This window comes from Trichomonas vaginalis, chromosome IV (assembly GCF_026262505.1).
Source record: "Trichomonas vaginalis G3 chromosome IV, whole genome shotgun sequence".
Taxonomy (NCBI): domain Eukaryota; phylum Parabasalia; order Trichomonadida; family Trichomonadidae; genus Trichomonas; species Trichomonas vaginalis.
Window position 1 is genome coordinate 9,871,069 of NC_067206.1, and position 25,388 is coordinate 9,896,456.

The 25,388-nt window shown below is 31.3% G+C and overlaps 12 protein-coding genes and 1 pseudogene across 13 annotated transcripts, besides 7 other annotated features; 5 read left to right on the top strand and 8 right to left on the bottom strand.

The window, feature by feature from the left end:
* Positions 1–261: 261 nt before the first annotated feature.
* Positions 262–1,696, bottom strand: TVAGG3_0061290 (uncharacterized protein; the record flags this gene model as incomplete). Its single annotated transcript, XM_001320996.1, has 1 exon — positions 365–1,696. The coding sequence occupies one exon, from the start codon at positions 1,694–1,696 to the stop codon at positions 365–367; it is 1,332 nt and encodes a 443-aa protein (XP_001321031.1).
* A 219-nt stretch (positions 1,697–1,915) lies between these two features.
* TVAGG3_0061300 (uncharacterized protein) lies at positions 1,916–2,883 on the bottom strand (the record flags this gene model as incomplete). The annotated part of the gene is made up of 1 exon (XM_001320997.1): positions 1,960–2,781. The coding sequence occupies one exon, from the start codon at positions 2,779–2,781 to the stop codon at positions 1,960–1,962; it is 822 nt and encodes a 273-aa protein (XP_001321032.1).
* Positions 2,884–4,250: 1,367 nt separating this feature from the next.
* TVAGG3_0061310 (Ankyrin repeat family) lies at positions 4,251–4,493 on the top strand (the record flags this gene model as incomplete). Its single annotated transcript, XM_001320998.1, has 1 exon — positions 4,251–4,493. The coding sequence occupies one exon, from the start codon at positions 4,251–4,253 to the stop codon at positions 4,491–4,493; it is 243 nt and encodes an 80-aa protein (XP_001321033.1).
* Positions 4,494–4,500: 7 nt separating this feature from the next.
* Positions 4,501–5,937, bottom strand: TVAGG3_0061320 (uncharacterized protein; the record flags this gene model as incomplete). Its single annotated transcript, XM_001320999.1, has 1 exon — positions 4,601–5,869. The coding sequence occupies one exon, from the start codon at positions 5,867–5,869 to the stop codon at positions 4,601–4,603; it is 1,269 nt and encodes a 422-aa protein (XP_001321034.1).
* Positions 5,938–6,014: 77 nt separating this feature from the next.
* Positions 6,015–9,172, bottom strand: TVAGG3_0061330 (uncharacterized protein; the record flags this gene model as incomplete). The annotated part of the gene is made up of 1 exon (XM_001321000.2): positions 6,085–9,156. The coding sequence occupies one exon, from the start codon at positions 9,154–9,156 to the stop codon at positions 6,085–6,087; it is 3,072 nt and encodes a 1,023-aa protein (XP_001321035.1).
* A 1,370-nt stretch (positions 9,173–10,542) lies between these two features.
* Positions 10,543–11,137: a mobile genetic element.
* A 111-nt stretch (positions 11,138–11,248) lies between these two features.
* TVAGG3_0061350 (uncharacterized protein) lies at positions 11,249–12,366 on the bottom strand (the record flags this gene model as incomplete). Its single annotated transcript, XM_001321001.1, has 1 exon — positions 11,812–12,366. The coding sequence occupies one exon, from the start codon at positions 12,364–12,366 to the stop codon at positions 11,812–11,814; it is 555 nt and encodes a 184-aa protein (XP_001321036.1).
* Positions 12,367–12,434: 68 nt separating this feature from the next.
* TVAGG3_0061360 (uncharacterized protein) lies at positions 12,435–14,062 on the bottom strand (the record flags this gene model as incomplete). The annotated part of the gene is made up of 1 exon (XM_001321002.1): positions 12,476–14,062. The coding sequence occupies one exon, from the start codon at positions 14,060–14,062 to the stop codon at positions 12,476–12,478; it is 1,587 nt and encodes a 528-aa protein (XP_001321037.1).
* Positions 14,063–14,835: 773 nt separating this feature from the next.
* TVAGG3_0061370 (protein of unknown function, DUF1619 family) lies at positions 14,836–16,213 on the top strand (the record flags this gene model as incomplete). Its single annotated transcript, XM_001321003.2, has 1 exon — positions 14,836–16,182. One exon carries the CDS (start codon positions 14,836–14,838, stop codon positions 16,180–16,182), a length of 1,347 nt encoding a protein of 448 aa, XP_001321038.1.
* A 27-nt stretch (positions 16,214–16,240) lies between these two features.
* Positions 16,241–16,282: a mobile genetic element.
* Positions 16,241–16,282: a terminal%2Cinverted (terminal inverted repeat of ISTv3 transposon ID:TVAGG3_0061380).
* Positions 16,283–16,933: 651 nt separating this feature from the next.
* Positions 16,934–16,975: a mobile genetic element.
* Positions 16,934–16,975: a terminal%2Cinverted (terminal inverted repeat of ISTv3 transposon ID:TVAGG3_0061390).
* Positions 16,976–17,884: 909 nt separating this feature from the next.
* Positions 17,885–18,522, bottom strand: TVAGG3_0061400 (saposin B type domain family; the record flags this gene model as incomplete). Its single annotated transcript, XM_001321004.2, has 1 exon — positions 17,998–18,513. The coding sequence occupies one exon, from the start codon at positions 18,511–18,513 to the stop codon at positions 17,998–18,000; it is 516 nt and encodes a 171-aa protein (XP_001321039.2).
* Positions 18,523–19,277: 755 nt separating this feature from the next.
* Positions 19,278–19,376: a terminal%2Cinverted (terminal inverted repeat of Maverick-3 transposon ID:TVAGG3_0061410).
* Positions 19,278–25,388: part of a mobile genetic element that runs on past the window's edge.
* TVAGG3_0061420 (uncharacterized protein) lies at positions 20,436–20,798 on the top strand (the record flags this gene model as incomplete). Its single annotated transcript, XM_001579343.2, has 1 exon — positions 20,436–20,798. One exon carries the CDS (start codon positions 20,436–20,438, stop codon positions 20,796–20,798), a length of 363 nt encoding a protein of 120 aa, XP_001579393.2.
* Positions 20,816–21,057, top strand: TVAGG3_0061430 (annotated as a pseudogene). Its single transcript has one exon. A coding segment is annotated over exon 1 (242 nt).
* TVAGG3_0061440 (uncharacterized protein) lies at positions 21,062–21,385 on the bottom strand (the record flags this gene model as incomplete). The annotated part of the gene is made up of 1 exon (XM_051221400.1): positions 21,062–21,385. The coding sequence occupies one exon, from the start codon at positions 21,383–21,385 to the stop codon at positions 21,062–21,064; it is 324 nt and encodes a 107-aa protein (XP_051106386.1).
* TVAGG3_0061450 (uncharacterized protein) lies at positions 25,137–25,359 on the top strand (the record flags this gene model as incomplete). The annotated part of the gene is made up of 1 exon (XM_051221401.1): positions 25,137–25,359. A coding segment is annotated over one exon (223 nt), but the record flags the coding sequence as incomplete, so codon positions are not given.

Sequence of the window (25,388 nt, forward strand, 5' to 3'; positions counted from 1 at the left end):
TCTAATCTATTTTAATTCACAATTACATGCCAATAAATAAAGAGGAATAACATTTTTGCATTGTTTTATCGGATTACATTATTTCTAAATTAACTACGAATAATCAATTGAGTTCGGCAAAGATTCTTTATCCAAAAGCATCCTAGTTTTATTAATCACGTTGATGGCAGGCAATTACTACATGAATTTCGATATGAATAAGAAATTTATAAAAAGAAGACATTAATAACCAAGTTGTTTAGTTATCTTTATTTATAAATAGTGCATACATACAGTTACAATAGATTTCAATTGTCAAATTAGAAAGAAATTGAAATTATTGTAAACAAAAAAAGTCAAAATAGTGAAAAAATATGATAAATCATTAGACAGCGTTGTAAATAGGTCCTTCATTATCATGGAATATCAAAGCGTCTTTTGATTCAACAAAACACCTCAAAGCTTGATGAGGACTTACGAATTCACCGAAAATCAGCTTATTATAGGTATGTGTTATTTGGCCGGTGAAGCCATCTGTTGTTCCGTCACTTAATTTTACGAAATCTCCTGGGAACATTCTTCTATTAACGGCATCTCTTGCCTTATTATCATCTGGAACAATTGTAAGCTCTGTTGTCAATGGTAATTGAATAATATTATTATGAGTTGTTACAATTTTAATCATTCCATCAACTATGTCAACTACAACACCAACTCTGTTATCAGGAGTTGAAACAAGCTTGAATAATAAAGGAATTCCATTTCTTTTTGTCAAATCTTTATCATATCCTGCTTTTATCGTAATATCTGGAGCAACAATGTCGTATTTACCTTTAGCCTTCCTAAGGTCTATGTATTCTGTAATTTCTAGCTGTTCAGGAACAGGAAGGAAATGTTCTGAACCTTTTTGAAGAAATCCACTTCTGGCAATCTCCAATTTCTTCTTATCTGATTCAGAAATAGGGATAACAGGGTTATTTGCGTAAAAATCGTAGTCTTCTTGAGGAATATCATCTAAAAAAACTTTGATATTCCGAAATGGGATTTTCATTATAATCATAGGTCCTCTGTAAAGTTTTCCTTTGTAATTCATGCCAACAATGGCCTTTGTTTTAAGAGAATCCAAATATCTGACTTGAGCTCTTCCTCTTCTCTCTCTTATAATTGAGTTGTAATATTCTTCATCACCTTTGAGCTTAATAATGACGTTTTTCTTTTTGAAATCGATATCAGAAATTTGAGCAACCGAATTCTTGTAATCAGGTAAATCCAATCGACATAATGATAGTTTGGGATCTGTTAAAAGCGGAAAATATTGTTGGTTGAGGAAAAAAGGAAGAATTTTCTCTTGGCGCAATCTGATAATTCTTTCAATACGTTCAAGCTGTGTAAAATCTAATTCTTTGGAACATTGTAAGTATGTTGTCTCATCTCTGAAAGGAATTGTAAACATTGAAATTATATTTTCGGATATATTCTGTTTATTTTCGATCATTTTTGTGAAATCTTCTTGAGATTTACCAATTTCATAAAAAATGCTGTCCATAACTTCTGATTTTGAATATTCTTTTTTAGAAGGAATATGTTTTGGATTTGCAGGTGTAAGAATATAATGTTTGAACACTCTTGAAGGATTATCTGATTTATCAGCATCTTCTGATTTATTTTCTGTTGCATCTGGATCTGTATTTTCAATAACTTCCGATGTTTCGGTCATTTTATTATTTTGAGCCCAAAAAATCACAAGAATTAACATATACTAGAAATGTTCAGTTTTTGACTGCTATTCTCATAATTTTGCGATTTCTTTTGTTTTAAATCGAATTTCTCAAGATTTGAATTAAAATTCATCCGAAAAACACAGCCAAACAAGATATCTGTTGATGATATGTTGAATTTAATATCATTAGTTTGAAAAATGGATAAGGTTTTTAGAGGAAAGATTAATTTTTATTTAAATTTTGCTTACAAACATTAATTTTAACGCCCAGAAGTAATTGGTGGTTGTATCTTAGCCACCATATCTGTAAGATTGTCATATCTCTTATTAATTATATCGATAACGTTATCTGTGTATTGTTGGATTAATTCTCGAGCATCTTCAAGTGTAAGTGGTCCCTTTGGCAGCGTGAATGGCTTGAATTGCATTGAATCATCTACATAATGAGGAGCTTCATCACATTGAGACAAAGGAACAGGAGGAACTGGAGTAAATACTCTTCTCTTTTCAGGGACTTTAACACTTTCAACATTATGAGTAAACGAATATAAAATAAGTCGAAGTGGCCTGAAGAAAACTTGATTATAGAAAGTTAAAATTTTCTGTGTTTCTTCTGTATTAAATTTCCATTCTCCGGCATTTAATTCATTAAACATTGTCTGGAATTGTGTAAATAAGTCTAAACGTAATTTATCAATTGATGGTTTTTCTTCTGAAAGTTCTGTAGGAGATTGAGATTGAATTGCAGATGTTAATAAGCGATCAAGTGATCTGCATATAAATTGTGTTTGTGGTTGATCAAATTTTGATTCTAAGCACCAAAGTCCGTTCGCATAATGAAAATCTGCAATTGTTGTGGATTTTACATCATTTTTATACTGATCTTCTGTTATACTAAACATCGCCATAATATGTTTGAATCTTTCATCGTCATTTGGACATTCAAAAAATTTTTGTGTGGCAGCAGCTGTCCATCCAGCTCCAACAACAAGTTTTTCGGTATCATCACCCTTACGTCCTTTTGTTGGAGCTGGCTTTATTTTCTTTTTGCTGGAAGAACTCCTTCCATCTTGATGTTTCATTTTTGACAAAAATATCGTTATAAAGAAAGCATCAACACTAATCATTGTTTTTAAAATCAAATTACAACGATAAAAAGTGTTCTCGTTATATTGTAACAGGAATTTTAAGCCATAAATTCTTTTTTTGGCTTTTTTTAGTAAAAGATAATTGAATAGTTTACAAAATTTAAAATTCATGTTTAGCGAGAGTATCAAGCAATATAGTGACTTGATTGACGTATATAAAAAGCTATATCACATGAAACCAAACGATTCAGCTTTGGATATGTTCGATTCACTCAAAACCATTTTAATTCAGAAGTATAAAATGCCATTCCATATTTTATTCGGCAGTATCAACAATGCGGAATTATATAATTATCGGGCCCTTTTTAAATACATAAAAATTCTTCAATGTTTTAAAGATGAAATTCCAGAACAAGATATTTTTACAAAGAAACATCTAGAATCAATAGCAAAAAGATTTAATGCAGAAATTAAATTCAGTTCCCCACATAGATATAGAACTAATACTAATAAAATTTATGTTGATGAGCTTAAATCTTGTTTTCCAACTATAGATAGCCTAGAAGACATAATTATGCAAGATGATATTGAAAAATTTAAAGAGTTATCCTTTAGTACCAATATTTATCGAACCAAAGTTAAATATTTTATTTCTCTTGGTATAACATCAATTCTTGAAGCATGTGCGTATTTCGGTTCAACAAACATTTTCTTTTACGTTCTTGCAAATGATCCTGAGAGTCAAATAACAGTTATTTGCACTGAATTAGCATTCGTTGGAGGGAACGTTGATATAATTAATGAATGCATGAAATTTCACAATCCAAATATGCGCTGTTTAGAACATGCAATGAATTCGCATAATAACGATTTGTTAGATGATCTACTCGACAAATTTAATAACGATCTAATTTATTTTGATTTTGAAATCTTAATTTATTCGCAAAACTTAGAAGCATTATTCATTACATGTGAAAAAAATTTGAAGGATGTAATTCATGTATGCGGTATTTTTCCACAAGCTTTTGATATTATAGAAAAAAAATTGGAAACATCATCCAAAAAATTATGTCAAACATTTCTCAATTCTTCATTGTGCTGCATTTACCAATAATATTGAAGTTTTCAAGTACTTTAATAATGATAAAGATCCTAAATTTAGTATTACATATTCCACGAAAGATTTATATTTAAGAACACACATATCAATCGCAACTGAATTGAATAACAAAGAGATTATAGAGTTCATTCTGGCACAGGGCGCTTTAATTGAATCTAATAAGATTCATAATCCCCTTCATATTGCAATACAAAATTATTGTAATGATGTTGCAGTACTATTTGTTAATCATGGTATAGATGTTAACTTCAAAGATTTTTCTGGTCGTACGCCATTGTCATGTGCATTTAACTATGAAAATTTTGAGATAACTCCATTCCTCATCGAACATGGAGCCGATGTAATGAAATTATTTAATCGTGCAATTACAAAGCATTATATTAAGTTTTTATCTTCTCATGGAAAAGTCAACATAAAAGATAAATTGGGTAAAACATTTCCACATTATGTTGTTGAACTTCTTATTTCGCATGGAGTAGATATCAATGTTAAAGATAATCAAGGAAAAACAGCACTTCAATATGCCACAGAGGTTGAGAATAATGAAATTATTAAACTTCTTACATCTCAACAATGTGATAAATAAATAAGTATAATAAAAATATTAGATTTACAAACAAACAAAAAAATATAAAAAAATTAAATTTTGAAAATTCGAAATAATGCAATGGTTGCATTGTATCTTGTTATAAATTAAACATTCGATTGTTTGACAACATCTTTTGCCGCTTTTTTGGGATTTTTTGATGATTTTTTCTTTTTTTCGGGGAAAAAAACAACAAATAGCAAATAAAATAATGGAAGGAATATCCCTACAATGAATATTACAACAACAACGGGATTTACGTCATTGTAGAGAATTTCATTTTTGAATCTTTGAATCCATGATTTTCTTTTTTTAATTGCTTCTTTGTATCCAATATCTCTATAGAAAGCTAAAACAATAAATCTTTCACAAGGATAATTAGTTTTTATCGTATTATTTTCCAAAACAACATCTCCTTCTGAAATCCGGCCAACTAAGTTATGGCAAACATCTGTAACAATAATTCTTCCACCATTTGAGTTATAGGCTGCAAAAGCATAACCTCTGTTAATTCTGAGAGAAACTATGGTAGAATGAAGCAATTTTGCATCACCTTGGAGATATTCACCATGAATTAATGTTCCATGATAGACATTTGAGCCGAATGAAACCATTCTGGCAACATATGTATGAGAAAATAAAAAATCTTTTGTATTTTCGAGATAAAAGCCGCAGCATGATGCATGTGTTACAAAAGAATTAATAATGATGTAGTTTATATTGCCATTTGAGTTTTTAAAGTAGAAAGCTCCTTTTGAAGTACTTGTTTGTATTTGAGTTAGATTTAACGATGTAGAAGATACATCATTGGTACTACATTCAATTAGAGCTGTAGATGCTGCTTCGCATTTATGGCATCCTGTGAAAATTAAAATTAAATGATCTGATTTTGTAACGAATGCTACTGAACTGCTATTTTTCGCAATACAATCGTAAAATGAACAAAAGTTTGAATCTAAATCTGCACAATATAAAGCTGCACCTACTTCACTCGAACAAGTTTGGAAAAGGCAACAAAATAACTTGAGAGGTGCTGATGTGCATATAGCACTACCTTTGTTTTTACTGAAACAGTGCCTGAATTGGCAATCTTTACAAACAATTGAGGAATCATAAATGTAATTAAGTCCATTTGCAAACGTTTTATCCTCAACGAACAAATTTTCGATTTTTATTGCTGATGAAAGGAATCTGTTAAATGATGATCGCTGAATTTCTAATTTATTGTGAAAATTTGATTTAATAAATGGGAAAAACGACTTTGATATTGATGAATCTTTAATAATGATGCTATTAAATCTCGTTTTCGTATTAATAGATAATGTTGGCGCGATAAACAAACCATTTAGTCTGAGATAAGTCAAACTCAAGTTCATTTATGAACAATAAACTTAAGGAAACTTCATGTTGCAATGAAATATAGATATTAACGAGCGGTGTCCCATACACTAATTATAAATTAATCATAATTAATATTCTAATAATTTGCAATATATAAGAGGAGCAATATTCTAATATAAAATAAGTAATGATAATGTCTGTTTAATAAAATATTATAAACTTAATAAAATGTTTGAAATTGTAAATTTTTTTAAGGTTCTGGGGCTTCATCTTGTTCTGCAGCTAATTTTTGAGCCTCTTCTCCTTCTGCTCCTCCTTCTGGAGCTTCTTCTCCTTCAACATAATCGCCATCTTCTTCAATGAAGTCCTCTTCTTCGATCTTGAATTCAGGATGTTCTTCGTGTGCCTTGCACCAAATAACAAGGAATACGATACCGATATCTATAGCAATGAATATAATAATAAGGATGACAATAAGTGCTATAATTCCTCCGGAAATTGGGCTGCCTCCTATCTTGATTTTGGCATCATTTCTCTTTGATTCATAATCAGTAAAGTTATTTGCTCCTCCACTCTTGATTTCAAACTTATCTTCTTGGAAATTATTTTCTGTCTTGAGACTGGCCTTGATCTTTTGGAATGATTCTCCAGATTGGAATTGGAAAGCTATTGGTGAACTCGAAACAGGGATTGCTGTCTTTCCATCCATATTCATTGGTGATTTTCCGGAACCCTCAATGTTAGCTACAATATATGAGTGATTTGTGAATGCATAATAAGCATTAAATGGTGCGTTCTTATCCTCTGGTGCTGTTATCTCTGGGGTTTGACCTGCATTGAAAACTATATTTGCATTGCTATTTGATGATTTATAAATATAAATTGTTATTGCAGTTTCAGATTTAAGTATGAAATTACTTGATTCCTTAAAATGAACTCCATAAATTTTCTGTGAAAAGATCTCGTAACCAAGTTCCCTTTCAGAATTTTCTTTACTATAAACTAATGTGCATGAATGCGACATTTTGATGTCTCGTGGAACAAAGAAAACATCACTTTGAGCAGACACTATGAATCTTTGTTCAGAGCTTAATTCAAAGAAATATGATCCTGTAGATAATTGTTTTGGAAAGTCTTTTGTAGTCACACTCCATTGACCTTGCAAGTCACTAAGGAATTTTGAATTAGAAATAGAACTGGTGTACGACTTTCCATTAGATGCCTCTTTAGAATAAATTCCAATGGTGCTTGGTTTACTATCTTCAGAGACATTGAATACAACAGCTAATACTTTCCTTGATTGGAATAATTGTGGTTCACTATATTCGCCCTCAACGGTGCCATCAAATTTATAAACAGAAAGTTTTGTGCCACTTCCAATACTTAAATCATAGGAGTAATTCACATCAGATGCAAAAATGCAGCCATACTTTCCTGGTTGAACAGTTGTTGAATTAATAACAAATAGAGAATCTTTCTTATTTTGCAAAAATGCAACATCTTTGACACCTGATATGGTAACTAATGTCAGAGTAAACTCTTTTAGATTAGTATCCAGTTTAGTAAATTTGGCCTTAAAGTCAACATTCTTATTTGCAATCTGAACCTCATTAGAAAAAACAATTGCATATGAATCACGAATGTCTGTCAATTCTGGAAAATAATGTATAAAGTTTCCTGAGTTTGTAATGTTATTGTCGCCATATCGAAGATAAAAGAAATTTTGAATTGCTTGTAAGCTAGTTCCTGGATTTGGTGTTGGTTGTGGCGATGTTCCATTTGCATTTATAATTCCAATTGGAATATCACCAATTTGTTTGCCGTCATAGTCGATTTCAAGGAATTTGATATTTTGCATCTTATAAATGCCAGCACCTGATGATTGAGCTGTTGAAAATGTGTTATCATCTGCTGCATAGGAAACTATTCCAACTGGGCCTGCTCTGTTTAATGTTCCATCATAAAATTCAACTTCACATCCTGTATTTGAGATAAAAATCACGCCCATTTGTGACGTGTTATCAGTACGTTTGATGAATTGTTGTTTTTGATTTCCTTGCACAACGAGAAGCTTTTCTTTAATGACTTTTGAAACGCATACATATCCTGATGATACATTACCCGTCAGATTAAATTTATATTCATTGGTCTCATTCTCATATAAAACCGCAAAGTGAGAAAGATCATAAAGCAATTGGGTATTCTCAATTTGCTGGCATCCTTGGCTTAAAAACGTAAAATTTTTCGTAACTTTTTTAAATGGAGCGCTGGGTGGCACGTCTGTAGCAGAAAATCCTTTGCCAGTAACATTTTCTTCATTGAATGATATGAGCCCGGTTGGGTCATTTGCAGTTTCAACTGTACCACTTTCGGTTTTAATTGAAACCAATATGCAATTATCCGTAGCGGTGTACATAAAATCGGTTGGTACATCCTGGTCGCCTGATTCATCAGCACCTCTATTAAACTTATAAGTTATATTATATCCATTTGCCTTCACCTTGAAGTCCATGGAAATTGGTTTATCACTTAAGAAGAATGCTTTTGTAGTTTCGCCTCCCTTGAATGTTATTGCGTCTTTTCCACTTACTTTGATTATTAAAGCATTTAATGTTTTCGGAAATACAATATTACGGTTATTTTCTAATGATACATTTTGCAAGTTACTCGTCGGATTTAAATTACCAACATCTTGCGAATAGTATCCGGGACAGCATACAAACTTTGAAGTGGGGGTATATGATACCTTAGTAACATTTTTTAGAGCTGATTGATTTGCTGGACTTAGATGATCTAAGGTATAGTTTGTAAAGGAATAACTGTAGAGTGTTGCTTTTGCCCCATCTCCATTATTTATGATGGCAAAACATGAAACGCCTGGAAAATCCATTACTTTGTTATTTTCAACTTGATATTGAAAAATGGTTAGATCTTGACCTGTTGTTGCATATACGCCATCACCGGTCTTAAGAAATGATGCTTTCATTGAACCATAAGAAAGACATATAAATACTTTTCCTTTTTCAACTTCTTGATATGTTTCCTCAAGATTAATTTGATTAAAATTTACATATACAACCGCTGTCATATTCTTTAAATATTTGTACAAATAATAGTCATATGATAGCTTTGAAACAACAGTTAAATTATCATTTGATGTCTGATCAGCTAAAATTATAGGTGATCCTTGTATGTTGTAAATTATTGTATAACGGTAGTCACCCGCTGGATATGTGTATACAGTATCTGGATCAAAAGAAAATGAATGATGACCTACCTTTAATGTTTCCGCGCTAGAGAAGAACGCAAAGAAAGATAGCATCAATAATCTAAAATTGACAAATATTTCATTCAAAAAGTAAACGCTTTTCAATTACGATTGAATTATATAAAAAGGAAATTTTATTAATATTGGCGGTTAACTTATTCATTTTAAAAAATTCGCGATTTCTGAAAATAAAAAAGATATTGCATAAAATTGTAGCGAATCTTATAATGAATTAAATAAACATGCATGAAGGGTGCGCCCGGGAGGATCATGTAAACTTCAGAATTTAGAACCTTATTTTTAGGCATTATCTTGGCTACCTATAGGGTTGTTAGATTCCCGACGATAGGTGTCTTAGAAGATTTGCCTGGTGTCATCATAGTGTCTTTAAATCAAAAATTTTATTTTGGAGTTAGTTTTATTGATTTTTCAATAAAAAACATTTCTAAAACAAGAAAATAAAACGATAAAATATTTATATTTTATATAAGGATCTTATATATTTAAAATAAATATCATTTTATTTTTTTTCATTGGTGTCTGTCAAACCATAATACACTATTCAAAAATTCAATGTGTCTTGCGGTTTCAAAAGACACCTTCAAATTGAACGATAGCACAGACACTATTGAATTTTACCCATTTTATTTAGTTTTTACTCTTTTTATTTTTAAGAATTAATGACTGAAACAGCCGTTTTGTTATGACCTCAATCACTTTTATTTATTATTTTAAATATTATTTAATTTTATTATTTGAATAGGCCAACTTATATTTGAGAAGCTCAATTTGAGACCCCTTAATACATTGAAATATCATAAATATTGAAATATTAAAAAGTGTATTTCAAAATATTGAAACTATAAAAATTTATAATACTGAAATTGAGACAAATTAATAAATTCAATGTGTTTTTTTTTGAAATAACTCTCAAATATTATGTTTTTGTTTATTTAATGATGAATAAATATGATTGCTTTAGTCAATCATAAAAACTAATTTAAGTTTAAAATAATGAAAGGATAATTTGATCGTTTTTTAAAATACAATTATTTTTGATGATTTGCAAGAATCTTTGAAAGGAATATAATATAGGTTCTATTTTTGTAAAATTTATCCAAATCATGTATTACATAAATTACGATTAAAACGATGAAAGAACCAAAAAGTGTGTTTTGTGTTTTGTTGTTGCGTGTTGGATGCGGAATCCTGTTATTTCCGAAATCGACAAAAAATTTGGAAATTTAATTTCCGAAATCGAAATTATATTAATGTTTTTAATATTCTTATATCAAAAGGATTAAAGTTCATTAAGAGAAAAACAATTCTTCTTCTTCAATCTATTGGCGCATTTATTTCTACACGCCAATAAGGAAGGGAAAATTATAAGACACCATGGTGTCTTCAAAACGCTAATTTTTGATATTTTTAACAACCCTAGCTACCTATTTAGGCTCGAAAAGCAAAAAATATCAAAAAATACAACTTGACTCCATTATGACCCTTTCATGGAGGTAGTTTTTATCCGCTAGTATTTTCCCTTTGAATCTCTTTACAATTCGAAATCAAATTCAAACCTCAGTAGAAGAAAGGAAGAATCGACTTACTACGGTTGTAATACGAATAAATACATATATTTAATTATTTTTATTTACATAATAATTGTTTGAAGCTCATATTCCAACAAATTTTTAAATAAAAACATTAAAATGTTGAAAATGTTCATATATTTTAATAGGGTTTTGGCACTTTATTGAGGAATTACTACATACATAGTCGAACTGAACTTGATATTTTGAAATTTAAATTATTTATCAAAATTAAAATTTAACTTGAAATTTATAATTATTTAGTCATATTTTGCATAATTCTAAGTAGATTTTGTAAAAAATCAAGAAAGAAAAATTTTCACGTGCTTTATTTTTTCTTTTTTATAATAATACATATTATTATATAATTAACATATTCATAATGTTTCACCCTTTCAAAAATATAATCCTCCTCCTCTCAAATAAACGTACATACGGGTGCACCCTTAATAAATCTTGTTTTGAATTTAAAAAATTGAAAAGGTAAAAATATCATATAAAATAAACTGTATTCTCTTCATCATTATGAATTACAATATGAATTTCCCATGTATTTTATTAAATAGGACAAATGCTTGTTGATCTCAAGCCAAAAGAAGAAATTAAAATCAATTTATTAGATGACATTGATGTACCAATCATTACATACTTGATAATACATATTAAATTCATGCATTATATAAAATTTTTTGAAAATCAAAAAGGTCCCAGAATAAAATTCGATTCGATGTATAAAGTTGTTGAGAGTGTCAATTTGACTATGCTTTAATATAAGTAATTTTAAAAACTCAAATCAAATGTTAAAAATAATTTTTATAAAAAGCAATTTGGATTATGGTCCAACCAATTATATGTGTTTATAAACGAAAGATAACAATGTTTTGATGTGATAATAAATTTTGAAATCAAATAAGGCAAATAAAGCTAAAACTAGGGTTGTTTCAAATATACATAATTGATATATTAGGGATCAATTGCGACTTTATCGCAAGAGTACTAAAAATAAAAAAAAATTAACGAAAAATCCGAAATCACTAAAAATAACATCAAAATATGATTGATATTATCATAATTATGTACGAAAATACGAATATTAAATGAAAATAAAATTAAAAATTTTTCAATTTGGAAAATTCTGTCCATCTGCATTTGGTGTAAGTCTATTGATCAATTCTTGACAATTCTTAATCTGCTGCTTCATTGTTGTTGGGTTTGATAAGGATAAATGTTGAACATGCGCTTCATTGTATTCTTTAGCGAGCATTTCGTTTTTGCTAAGTAATATTTGCTTTTTGCGGGTAATATTTTCCATATCTAGCATTAAATCTGTAAATTTTGGTATTGCAATCGGTGAAGTTGGATAATTAACTTGCTGTGGTTGTTGCTGCACAACAGGCTCGATACTGTCAATTAAATTCATTGTATCTTGAGCAGATAACTTTAATTTGAAGTAAAAGTCATCAATATCTGATTTTGTTAGTTCGAATAGTAATGTACTCTCATATGGTAAGCAAAGAGCATTAAAAACGTCTGATATTGTCACTTTAATATTATCAGGAGAATTTTTTTCTGCGAAATTGTAAATTTTAGTGAATGAAAACTCTCCATTCGCTTCATTAGAGTTGATCATATATTTTGCAATGCATTTGACAAGCTCTAATATCTTAGAATCCATTGCAAAATCGGAGAAAAATAAAAAAGTGACAAGATCTGAAGAAGAAATGTCATTGAAAGATAAACAATCATATTTATAAACAAAATATATCTTATTACATATAAATCAATTAGTATTTTTCGAGATTTTCAAGTTGTCCTCGATAACTTTCTCCATAAGAAGAACTGATAAGGTAACTTCTAAGAACTACCCTTGAATCATAGAAATCTTTATAGTTTTGAACATTATTAAGCTCCTGGTCAAGAACATTGTTATATTTCCTTTCCATTTCAATTGCTCCAAAGATTTCGCACAAAGTTCCTTTGATTCCGATATTGTAATCATCAGATAACATACCCATTAGGGCTGGAATTATCATTTGTACGATATTAACAACAATTTTCTTTTTTGAAAATGTTGCAGCGATGAACTTCCTAAAAACCTCTTGGAAGAAGCTTGACTCGTTAAAAGTAAACAACAATCTAAGCAGTTGTGGAATAAAATCTGTTGCCATCAACAATTCTTCTGTTTCCGAGGAATATTTGATCATAAACGAGAGGAATTTAAGCGCATAGTAATGGCAATGATAGAACTTGGTCTTTGCAGCTCTTAACTGCATCACAGCTGAATATACAAAATTCAGAAGCTGAGAAGAGAACTGAGGAGTGAAGAATGCGAGTATTGCAAGCCATTTCTGATCATCTATGATCCTGTCTGTGATGTCGTATTCGATTTCGCAAATAGAAATGAAATCAATCGACATAAAACTCTTTGAAAGGATTTTTGATGATAAACAGCTTGCCATTAATCTATATAAAGCGGCAGTTCTTTGTACTTCTTTACTTTGATAATATTGATATTCAAATTCGAAGTCTGTGTGTCTATAATTGATCAATTCTCTATGAACTATCTCGTGGAAACCGAGTTTCAGTATGTACTTCTGTAGATTTTCAAGGCTTTCGTCATTCTTGCAAATTTTGTTTAATAACAACGAAATTTCTGGTAAATATATGTGATGAATAAGCCTGCATAAAAATCCACATTGGTCAATGAGTATATCTGGCATAATATCAAGAATTCCTGAAATAATTGAAGTAAATCTTCCCATCATGAACATATCTGGGTCTTCTGGTATTGTTAAGTCTGATCCAAGTTGTTGGAACCGATCTGCACGAATGAAATGATGTGTAATCTTATGATCGAAGGTTAATAAAATTGAATAAGCATTATCTGCCATATCTCTGTCATCTTTGTTGAAACAAGCTTGTATAAGATCATCAATACGAAGACACAAGTATGTAATAATGGTGCTATTGCCATTTTGAAAGAGTTTCATTGCGGCTTTTGTTGGAAGAACGGCTTTCAATGGAACATTAGGACCAACTGTGATAGAACTACCAGATTTACCTTTTGGCTCTTGCGAATTGCCTCTAAATCTTCTTTGTTTTTGATTTGTTTTCAAAGAATCATCTCTTTGACTTCCAGATGCAAAAGAATCGATTGATGGTAAACCTTTTGTGGTAATGGAGTCAACACTCGGTCCTTCTTTATCGTAAATTTTACTGTTGTGTAATTCTGAATCAATGTTGTCATTATCTAAACTTAATGGATTAAAAAAGCTGAATTTTGACGAACTTGATGATTTTTCATCTTTTGCAACTTGAGTTGGATCAGGTTTAAGGTCGAAAAGCTTGAGAAAATTGAAATTCAAATTCATCTGCCAAAATATAAAACCGAAATATGATGATCTCTCTTGACGATCTTTTCATTGTGGATTTACAATGGTTATAATCTATTGAAGAAAAAAATTCACATCTTACTTCCGGTTTCTCAAAGGAATTCAGATTCATTTCCAAAATAAATGTAATATACTTGCATGAGTAATGCATATGTCTATTGTCATCGATTAAATGACCTCTCAGTTAGAAATCCAAGAATTAAAGTGAACATTCTAAAGGTTGAATTTCTAATTAAGGTCAATAGACTATTTCAATGAACTTTTCATATTTTTTCATGCAGTCATTAAGGAATTTGAATAGAGTTATTTGTAAAAATATCAGTTCAAAATAATGCAATAAAAAATACTAGATATTCATTGGTAATTCTATAATTAGAACTTCAGAACAAAAATGTTGTTAAACGTATTCTTTTGGTATCATAAATTAAAAATGAGATGGAAATTAAAGTATAAAAAAAATTATATAAGAGAAATATGATAGGAATGGATAGTATAAAAGAAAGTGTATTGTGTAATGGATTAAGTCTGTAGTAGTTTACTTTGGTAAAACTCATTTATAAGGAATAAATTATGTAAAATATTGTGCAAAATATGAATAATAGAATGAATCAATGAGAAATACCAAAATATCCTCAAACAGTACCAGTTTTATAGCTGATTTTAGATGAAAATATATAAAATCAATGCATAAATCAGGAGGAAGAATTTATAAACGAGTTTTATCGTTGTAAATTTGAAAAGTTTACAACAGAATGCTTGGTACCTTTCCTTTATTTCTCGCGTTTGGCCTCACAGCATCAAACACAACATATGCAGAAAGTGTTTGTGACTGTGATGTAACAGATAAATGCGATCTTTATTGCTGTTGTGATCGAGATTGCGATTCAGCTTCAATTGATAAGTTCAAAGAGCAATTCTGCATTCCAGAAAGTAAGAACCCATTAAAGAAAATAGTTTGTGACTCTAATAATCGTATTGCGAAGTCACATAAAATTGATACTTTTATATTAAATGATGAAATTACATGTTATTATGTCGACGTACCATTAGATTCAAGAAACAAAATAGAAAACTACTCTCCAGAAGATCTTGGCACTGATTCATTCGCTCAGTTTCTTCCAACAGTTGAATTACCAAATTCTAGTTCAATTTCAGACAATTCAGACTACCCACCATATAAAAACGAGTCAACATCAAATCTCCTTTACTCTCCATTCGGAGTAGGCTCTTTATCATGCAATTCTTTCATTTTAGTACGCGAAAATACAGATTATAACACTACATGTGTCTTATTAGAGTCTGAAATTGCAAATGGACCTCTTATGAATTTCGGAAATGTCCTTTCAAACCAATTTTGCGCATATACTGGACTTCAAGATTGTTCATCAGTTGCTGGCGTTTTCTTAACGATTGGAAGCACTGGAATTACTGGTTCTGCTACAACATCCACTGCCACAGTTGATTTCGTGTATACTTCTCAAGCAGATGCAGAAGAAGTTGCAACAAAAGGATCTGGTTATATATCAGGTCTTTACTTATCATCTGCAACACGATTAGACTTAGAAACACCCATTTACAAGTATTTCAAGTTTAACGGCTATAACGTTAAGTTTGGAGGTATAAATACAGCTTATTACAACACATCTAATTCTCTTCATTCATCAGATATATTCCTTTACACAAATATATTCCCTACATACGCCTCCTTCCCTGCAAGTGGCGTTTCTAAGTACGCTGCGATAGAAATGCCAGAATTAAATATTTCTGCCGGAGAAAGTGGAAAGACAGTTATATATTCCCTTCTCTTCAAGAAATATGGCTATAAGACAGCATTTTATTACAGATTTGTTAATGTTACGATGCAAATTTTAGATACTCCAGAAAATCTCTATCATACAGTTCAATTACGCCAAATTGAACTATCAGATGATGCGGATTCTGAGTTGGAGGTATTGGATTCAACTCCTTACACTCCAAAGTTCTCAAATATCTTCCAATTCTTATTTGATAACACAGAAGAAGTTGTTAGAACTATTGGCATTATATCTTTGTTCATTATTATCATTCTTGTATGGTTAGACACTATTTTTAATCAATAAATATTTGCTTTTGCTTGAAATTATAAAAAAAATTAAAATATGAATTTAAATGTTTACCTTGTTCCATATTAAGTTCTGTCAAAATGTAAGCTATTCAATTCTATCGTCGGGGGAAGTATCACAAATCTATCAATTTTTTTGTAAAAGTATACAAAAACATATGGTGTTCAATTAGTTTATAATAATATAAATATTAAGATTATCCAAAATAAGAAAAACTAGGTTTTGAGAACACTTTTGAGATGATAATCAAAATATTTTGATTGAAAAATAATATATTATTTATCAGATATAGAATGGATTTTTTCAAATTTAAAAATTCTGAAAAATAAACAGTTTTGTAAAGTAAAAAAAATGAACGAAAACTCGAGACCTCGTATTCCAAATGAATGGGTAAGATATATGTATGAAAAACTTGAAAGTGGTGAGTAAGGATGTCAATTTGGAAGAAAAGTGAGAAAATTTTGATTGTGAACTCATCTCTAATATTTTGGCTCCTTAATATATTTGAATCATGATCTTTGAGAAGAGTTCTCAAAAGTATTCACAAAAGCTATTTTTCCTTGAAATTTAAAAATCCTGTTTATCATATATTACCGAATTCAATTCCCTACATATTTCAAAATATTCTATGAACATTTCAATTTTTGAAAAAAACATATTTTTTCCAAATATATTTATTATCATATTTCTAATAATATTTCCTAAAGCGTCACTTTTTACTTCCTCGATGATTATTTCCCTCTCAAAAAATTCAATAGCTTACATTTTGACAGAACTTAATATGAAACAACCTTAAGAGCAAATAAATATTATCGTCGTGAAATCAAACGCTAATGAATGATATATTGGACAAATACATGAATATTTGTCAAATTTAAAATAAATTTGAGAATCTCTTATTGCGCTCCAAAGACTAACTCTTTTTATGACAGAACTAGATCCAGGTATTCCATGATTCAAAAATTTAGAAGGAGACTTGCATAGCAGACCGATGCAAAACCACCAATTAGAATCTCTTGGTATCCCATCAAGATAGGAACCGGAAGTACCTGTTCCATGATCTGGGTATGTAGTTTTAACAAGGCCTCCCCATCCATCTTGAGGTGCTTCAGTTATTAGTTGGGTAAACCCTGTTGCGGTAGATAGACCTGATCGTTCTATTTCTTCAGTTGGTGATATTGTCTGTTTCCAGGCATTAAAAATTTTTAATTCAGGATACTCAATAATATAGTAACGAAAGTTGTCTTTAAATAAGTATTTTGTACTGTTTAAGTCATATAATATTGAAAATTTATTTGGAATGTTTATGTTTTTTGCTTCTTCATCATTTTTGAAACAATTTTCAGTTGTAAAGTTGTGTTCAAAGACAAGTTGATATATTTTGAAGTCAAGTGACGCATAAACGTCACTACCAATATATTTTCTATCAAGAATCATTCATTTTTATATTGAAAAACTCTCATGAAAAAGAACGTGGATAAAAATTTACAGTTGGAAAAAAATATTTTTTGCGGTTCCGATTTAATTATTTAAATTGGTTTCGTTTCGATTGATTTCATCGGATGAAAATATTTTTTATTTCATGTCAATTTTTGTTATCGTTTTTGTTATCGAATATTTGTTTCGATACATATAAAAGATTGTTATTATTCTAAAATTAAAATTAAAAAACCTATGAAAAAGTGAAACTTGATATTGAGATATAATCTTTTAGTTTTAGATCGAAGCCCAAGATAAAGTAAGAAGAGTCTCAATTTTATAAGATTTACTATACTTTAAATGAAATTGAAGTTTAATTGTTCAAGAGATCATTTAGATTTGCTCTTCCCAGGACTGTGACCATGTTGGGGATGTCTCTGTCTGGAACTGTGGAGCGCCGTTTGTCTCATGGACCTTTGGGTAGAAGCGGTGGGCATAGCGTGTAGCTGGCTTAACAAGGCGCTGAGCCTTATGGAAATGGCGTGGGACCTTGTGAAGCTTGCGGAGCTTGTGTGGGAAGTGTGGAGCAACGATGCCATTGACAACACGGCGTTTGAGACCGTTGGATTCCTGAGCGTTGATGCCGCATGCGCCGATAGCCTTGCAAGCAGCTGTTGATGACTGGCCGCCGCGGAGGAATGTCATGAGCTTGCTGTAGTATGAGTCAACGATCATCTCGCAGATATCAGATAAGAAGGCTAAAACCTTGCACTTTTCCTGAACTTTCTGCTTGATTTGAGATTCATCGATGCCTTGGGCGAGAGACTGGGAGATTGTGTCAGCGACGAGCTTGCAGATTTCGCACTTGCCCCAGCTGAGAGATAAGATGCCGAATAAGAAGAAGAACATTATGAAAAACCGTTTTAGCGGTTGGCAAGCAATGGTTTTGACATCATTTGCCAATTTCAATTGAAAGATTAATAATCTGAAATTTCTATTAGATAACTATATTTATGCAGTATTGTTGAAATGAGAATTTTTTGATTAGTTTACAGATGATTAAGGTTTTTGCTTTTTTGAAGCTCTAATAAGGCAGATATCAGTATGTATGATAAATCTTCAATTTGATCATTCAAAAATAACATTTTAAATCTTCTCAATCATAAATTTCTATCTGTAAACATTTTTGACAATTTTGCCAATATTTTTAGATTATAATATTAAGTAAAATTATTAGAGATTTACAATTCTGAGTGTATCAAAAATTGACAAGATTCATTGAAAACTTAAAACATATCTTTGGATTAATATTCGAAATTAGTTAACGAAAATAAAATCAATCTATTTTAATTTTTTCAGAAACCTTTACCCGCATAATTAATGCTTGATAGTTATTGCATGACATCATGATAATATCGCTATGCTCCTTGAATATATTCCAGTGGCGGTGATCCAATTCAATGAAACATTAGTTTTAAAATTCAATATATTTTCATTCATAGTCATAAAATAACGACTCTTATCAACAAAACATTACATTTTTGACTAGCTCCTTTTACATATAGAATTACCTACAGACTACTAAATATAATTTTTTTTCATAAAAAATGTTATTTGAATAAATTCATTAATCAAATATAAAAATTTCTGTTGTTTCACAGTTAGTAGAAAAAAAAAAAAAAAAAAAAAAAAAAAAAAAAAAAGGAAGTGGGGCTTCCAGGGGCTGCGCCCCTTCTAGCCCTGAAGATGTTTAGTATAAATGAAGTTCTTATATACGGGTCTTCCAGGAGCTTTTCACAAATTATATATGTTTTCATGTTTTGTCACTTTTCTGTCACTTTTCAGGTAAAAACATTTTTATTATTATATATAAATGAATTTTACAAAACCACCGTTACCCTTCTTTGGAAATAAGAGTAGATGTAAAGATATTATATTGAGAGAACTTAAGAAACTACCGAATGGTCTAACATTTGTAGATTTGTTCGGTGGAAGTTTCTATATATCCCATTTGTGCCATACTGTATTTCCTGACTCAAAGATTATATGCAATGACTTCGACAACTATATGGACCGTCTCAAACATATACCAGACACAAACAATATATTGAAAGAGTTAAAAGAAAAGATACCTATAGGTAAGATGGAACGTATACCATTAGATAACAAAAATATTGTGAGAGAGGTTTTGAAAAAAGCAGAATATATAGACTGGGATAGTATATCTGCTAGACTATTATATAGTGGTTCTATAAGAGTTCATGACATTGAAACACTTATGTCAAAAGTTTTATATCTTAACTATACAAATGTTTTCAAAGAGGACATAGAAAAATATATTGAGGGTATAGAGTTTGTGAGATGTCATTGGACAGATTTGTATGAAAAATATAAAGACAAGGAAAATGTTTTCTTTATAGTGGACCCGCCGTTCTATAACACATGGGATTTTCAATACCAAGTAGACTGGACTTTGAGAGACTCTTTAGAAACTTTAGACGTTTTACATAACCATCCATGCTTTTACTTTACATCCGATAAAAGTGGTTTGGAAAGTGTCATGAGATGGTTAGAGGACATACATGACTATGAGTTTAGATATGACAAGATAGAATATGAGAGAGGTCCTATAAACTGGAGAAAGTGTCATAACAAAGAAATTTTATTAGTAAGTAAATGTGGTTTGAAATAGGACTACTTGTTTTAGGCTTTTTCCATTGTGTCATTTATTTCTTTGACGTGGCAGAAAAGTACAGAGAATATGAAGATGAACCAATGCCTGCAAATGTTCAGCATATGTACTCGTAAGAGATATTTTTATCTAATATTAAATGGACGCACAGAACTTAGCGAATGCACAGCAACCTGGACAACCAAACCCAGAGAATATTCCAAATGAAGTTAGAATACAAACTGCAATGGCAAACTATGGTCAAGTGCCAACAGATGTACAAATGCAAACTGCCATGTCAAATGACGCTGCGTTAGGTTTGCCACCATGGTATGCAAATATGAGATGGAAAGAGTTTTATACAAACCCTGAGGTGGGATATAAACAACTTTATGCAGATGACGCGAACACAGGAGTTGACCCAGAATATGTTTTCTACCAGAGGAGAAACAGAATGTATGAGCTCCAGTTAAAGAATGCTATGGAACTCAACAGGAAACGTAAGAGACTAGGCGGACATTAGATTTTTACATATAGTAAATGGGTTTCTTCAGTAAGATAGGAAACTTCTTTCGAAATGTTGGAAGAGGTATATGGAATGGAATAAAAACCGTAGGAAGAGGAATTTGGAACGGAGTCAAAATATTGGTAAAAGGGTAGGTCAATTTGTTGGTATTATACCTAAAGACCCTGAACCAGAAGAACAAGCTCCTGTTATACAACAGCCTGAACCTGCACCACAGTCTAGTTGGCAACCAAATCCAACACCTCAACCGTATTAAAAAATTATATTTTTACCGTTCGATAGTAGTTGTATATGAAACTAAGTTCTAAGTAAAACGCATGGTATAATGGAATTATTCTTTTTCTTCCATCTGTAGTAAACCATACTTGAAAGTCTGAAATACTTCCACTTGGTGGTTCGTATAACTTTGTAGGTTTTTCGTAAAAGTCATTTGCCAAGCATAAGAAAGAGTTTTGGGCGCCAGAAAATGAAGCATGAACAATAATAGCAGCTGGGTCGTAAACATCTTTAAATAAATATGGTTCATCTCTTGCATATCGACTGTAAATATTTGCTAAAGGAAGTTCGACTTTCTGATTTAACATTCTTTGCAAATAATACCATGACATTGCAGTGAATTCTGTATATATTTGTTCGTCTTTCTTTGGATTGTCTTCGTAGATTTGAAATGACACTTGTGAATTTTGTTTGTCATATACAATTCTCACATAAAGTGTGCTCTCGGTATTTGCATATTCATCAGCATATTTTGCATAACATGAATTTATTTTATCTTCTATATTTTTTAACGCAGTCTGTAGAGAAGATGAAAGGTCAACTTGTATTAGCTCAATTTCTTCCCACATTTTTCGTTTCCCTTCAGATATATAATCTATATGAAACCTTACAATAAATGGAAAACTTTTATCTTCTACAGACACAAACTTCATTCTACGAAAGCCAATAGCTTTTGTGACAGATGGGTCTCTTAGCCATCTTAATGGTAGTCAAAACGATAGCCTTCATGCTTTACGGTCTCTGTCTCAAACTTTTGACCGACATTAGTAAAAAGTTCATCTAATGGTTTAGTTGTAGCAACTCTTGAATTTTCTTTTTCTATTGGAAGCATATTTTATCTAGAATAAAAATGTCGAAAGATATTGCTTCCATGAGAGAAATACAACACAACCGACAACTCATTGTGCAAGCTCTAAATAAGAACACAACAAACTTTTCAAACTATTCTAAGATATCTGAGTCATTGAAAGAAGGAAACTTAAAACTGACATTAAACCCAATGACAGATGAGTTTCTGTTTCAAGACAATAAGAACCATACTGTCTGTATAAATCCAACAAAAGGAACTTTAAACGAGAAACCTATAGATGAACTTCTTTTGAAGGCAGATATTGACAACAAAGCTGACAAAGAATATGTCATTGAAAAAGTTCAAGAAGAACATGACAGAGCAGATGCAACATATGCAACAAAAGATGACGTTGAAAATAAAGCAGATAAAACATATGTTAACGATGAGTTAGAATGTGTGGCTAGTGCGTTAGTGAAGAAGGCAGATAAGGAATATGTGGATGAAAAAGACAATGAAATTAAAGAAAGGGTTGAATGGTATAATGAACGGACATCGAAGATTTTAAAAACGAAAGCTGATACAGGATGGGTTTCAGGGTGTTTAGACCTTAAAGCCGACAAAGAAACTGTAGATATGTTGGCACAAACGGTTTCAAGTCATACCAGAGGTTTAATGGAAGATGGACAACAGTTGAAAGAGCTTGAGAAAGGTGTTACAGAGTTAAGGAATACAAAAGCAGACTCGACATGGATAAAAGGATATGTAGATGCAACAAAAGAGTATATTTTCACATGGACAGAAGGAACATACCCACAAAAATATCATAGACATAGCATCTCTGACGTAAATGAACTTGAAGAAAAGTTATATAAAAAAGCAGACAAAACAGAGCTTCAAACATTAAAGACAGAAATACTTCAAACATTATATCCTATAGGCTCTATTTATACGTCAATGAACTCTACCAGACCAGAAGTAGTACTTGGTTTTGGAACTTGGACTCAAATAGTCGACAGGTTTTTGTATTGTGCAAACTCTTCAAAGGAAACAGGTGGAAGTAAAACGATTTCAGGTGAAAATTTACCTGCACACAGTCACTACATAGATTTAAGTACATCTCAAGCAGGTTGGCATAAGCATAGATATTGGGATTGGTCAGGAATGACAAAAGGTAAAGGATATGATGTTAAAGACGACGTTAAGTTTGCTATAAATTGTTACTGGAGTGACACTCAGGGAGATGGAAACCATACACATCGCGTTTCAGGGTATACGCAAACAACGGGACAGAGTAAAGACTACATGCCACCTTACATGACAGTTTACGCATGGTATAGAAATGCTTAGTCGTCATTTTCAACTTCTTTAGCATATTCGTCAGGAGTTGTCTTATATTTGTTAGGAACTGTCTTTGAAAGTATACCACCTTGAACCTTAACAAGTTTGAAACGAGGTCTGACAATAGTAGTTTTATCTTCTGCTTGCAGTCTGTACATTTTGCCATGTTTGCCTAAAACTTCATAATGTTCTCTTGTATACTTTCTTCTATTTTTACGAACACGAATGCGAGTACCTGTCGAGTTCCCATTGTTGTCATAGTCAATAGTATTTTCATATGGGTCGCGTTTAGGTATTTCTATTTTTACTTTGTCACCTTTCTGAAGTTTGAAGCCCGGCATTCTTTCTTGTTTGTCTCTTTTGACTAAATTGTTAAATATATAGTCTTTCTCTAAGTCAGGGTTGTTTTTCATTTCTTCGGGGAGTGGTTTCCCAAACCTTTTTGTTTACGGCTATTGTAAATATTTAAAACTTGTCTCATCTTTGCCATGGAGAAGTGTCTATATTTGTCGTCATATGACATTTCATCTACCTCACCACCTTGTGGTTGGTTTAAGTCTCTTAAGATTTTTATACAACTGTCAATGACACCAAGAGCAGAATGGTTTTGGTCGACAATGAAATATTGGTTTACATTTTTTGAACGCAGATAGTTTTTAATATCGTCTGATTTGAAAGAACTTTCACAGTCAGATGTCAGTTTTGTTGGATGGTATTTGTCAACGAATATTGTCAAAGCAGTTTTCACATCTAAAATATTTTTGGACTGTAATGGTATGGCTTCACAGTATCTTGTGTTTTGACCAACAAATATTAGCCAGTATGGTGGTCCATCTTCTCTATACCTCGGAATGTTTTCCAAGATATCCATAAACCAAGCATTTGGTGTTGAACTAAAGATTTTTATCATGAGTGCTTTCTTTGTTGCCTTAGAAACATAGGGGTCCTTGTTTGGATTCGTCATTTTTACCCTGTAAGAAATGGGTTTATTTGGCGCATTAGCAGGAGTCGCATCTAGATTTTTGCCCGCAGTGGGAACAATAGCTAGAGGTGCATTTGGAATTGGAAGGAAGATTTTGAGTACATTAGGTATACTTAAAGAGAAAGCACAACCTATTATACAAACTGTACAGAAAGGTTGGGATGTAGCACGAGATGCAGCAATCTTATTCAAAATCCTGAAACAAGAGGAAAAGTTCAAGATGGATGGACAATGTAGGAAGACAAGCAGGAAACTACTATAACAAAGCAAATGACTACTATAACCAAGCAGGACACTATATGGACCAAGGTGAAAGATTCTTTAACAGAGATATAACCATGCACAACAGTGGGTAAACAATAACCAACCGCAACCACCTCAAACTTGGGGAATGTAAAATTTTTTACTGAGATGAAATGAACAATACAGCATTGAGACAAATGGGTTCAAGTGGATTTGTCGACTTCCAGCAGTTACACCACGTGTTTGTCAAGTTCTTCCTATACCTCAGGAAGTTTAGACCGACTTAAAAAACAACAACAACCAGTTGAAAACAAACCAAACTAAAATTTTTTACTGAGATGAAATGACCGAAGAAGTTGAAACGGTAGATTTGACACCACAAACAAAAAGTTCAGAACCATTGTCAAAACCTGTCAAAGAACTTACAGATGAGAGAAAAATTCAATAATAGAAAGTGCCAGGTCTGGAAATACAAACCCTAACTAAAAGTCACTTTTCATAGAAATGGAACGGCTTAGTATCTCAAAAAAGAAACAGACTCTCACAAATAAAATATTGAAGTCTGAAGGAGCTTTCGAGACAACAGATGGGAAGGTATACTTTCACTGACCAACAGTTCATTATAGAACATCTCATTGACTTAGAGTCGAAATATTCTAAACTTTACAACAAACACAAAAAGTTGAAAGGAAAACAAAAACAAATGGCATATGATATTTACGAAGATGTTGACGACACAACCATACCTGCAAGTGAGGTAAGGTCAGATGAACCGAAAAGTGACGAAAAACCGATAGAAGAAGAGAAACCAAAAACTGAAGATAAACCAAAACCAAAGTTTAGTTTCCAAACTAAACCAATCAACTTCATTAGCTGGTATGGGTTGGCGTCAAAGACTTATGGCAGCAGGTGGTTATGTAAAGTAAAGAAAAAAATATTTTTTTATTTTATAAAA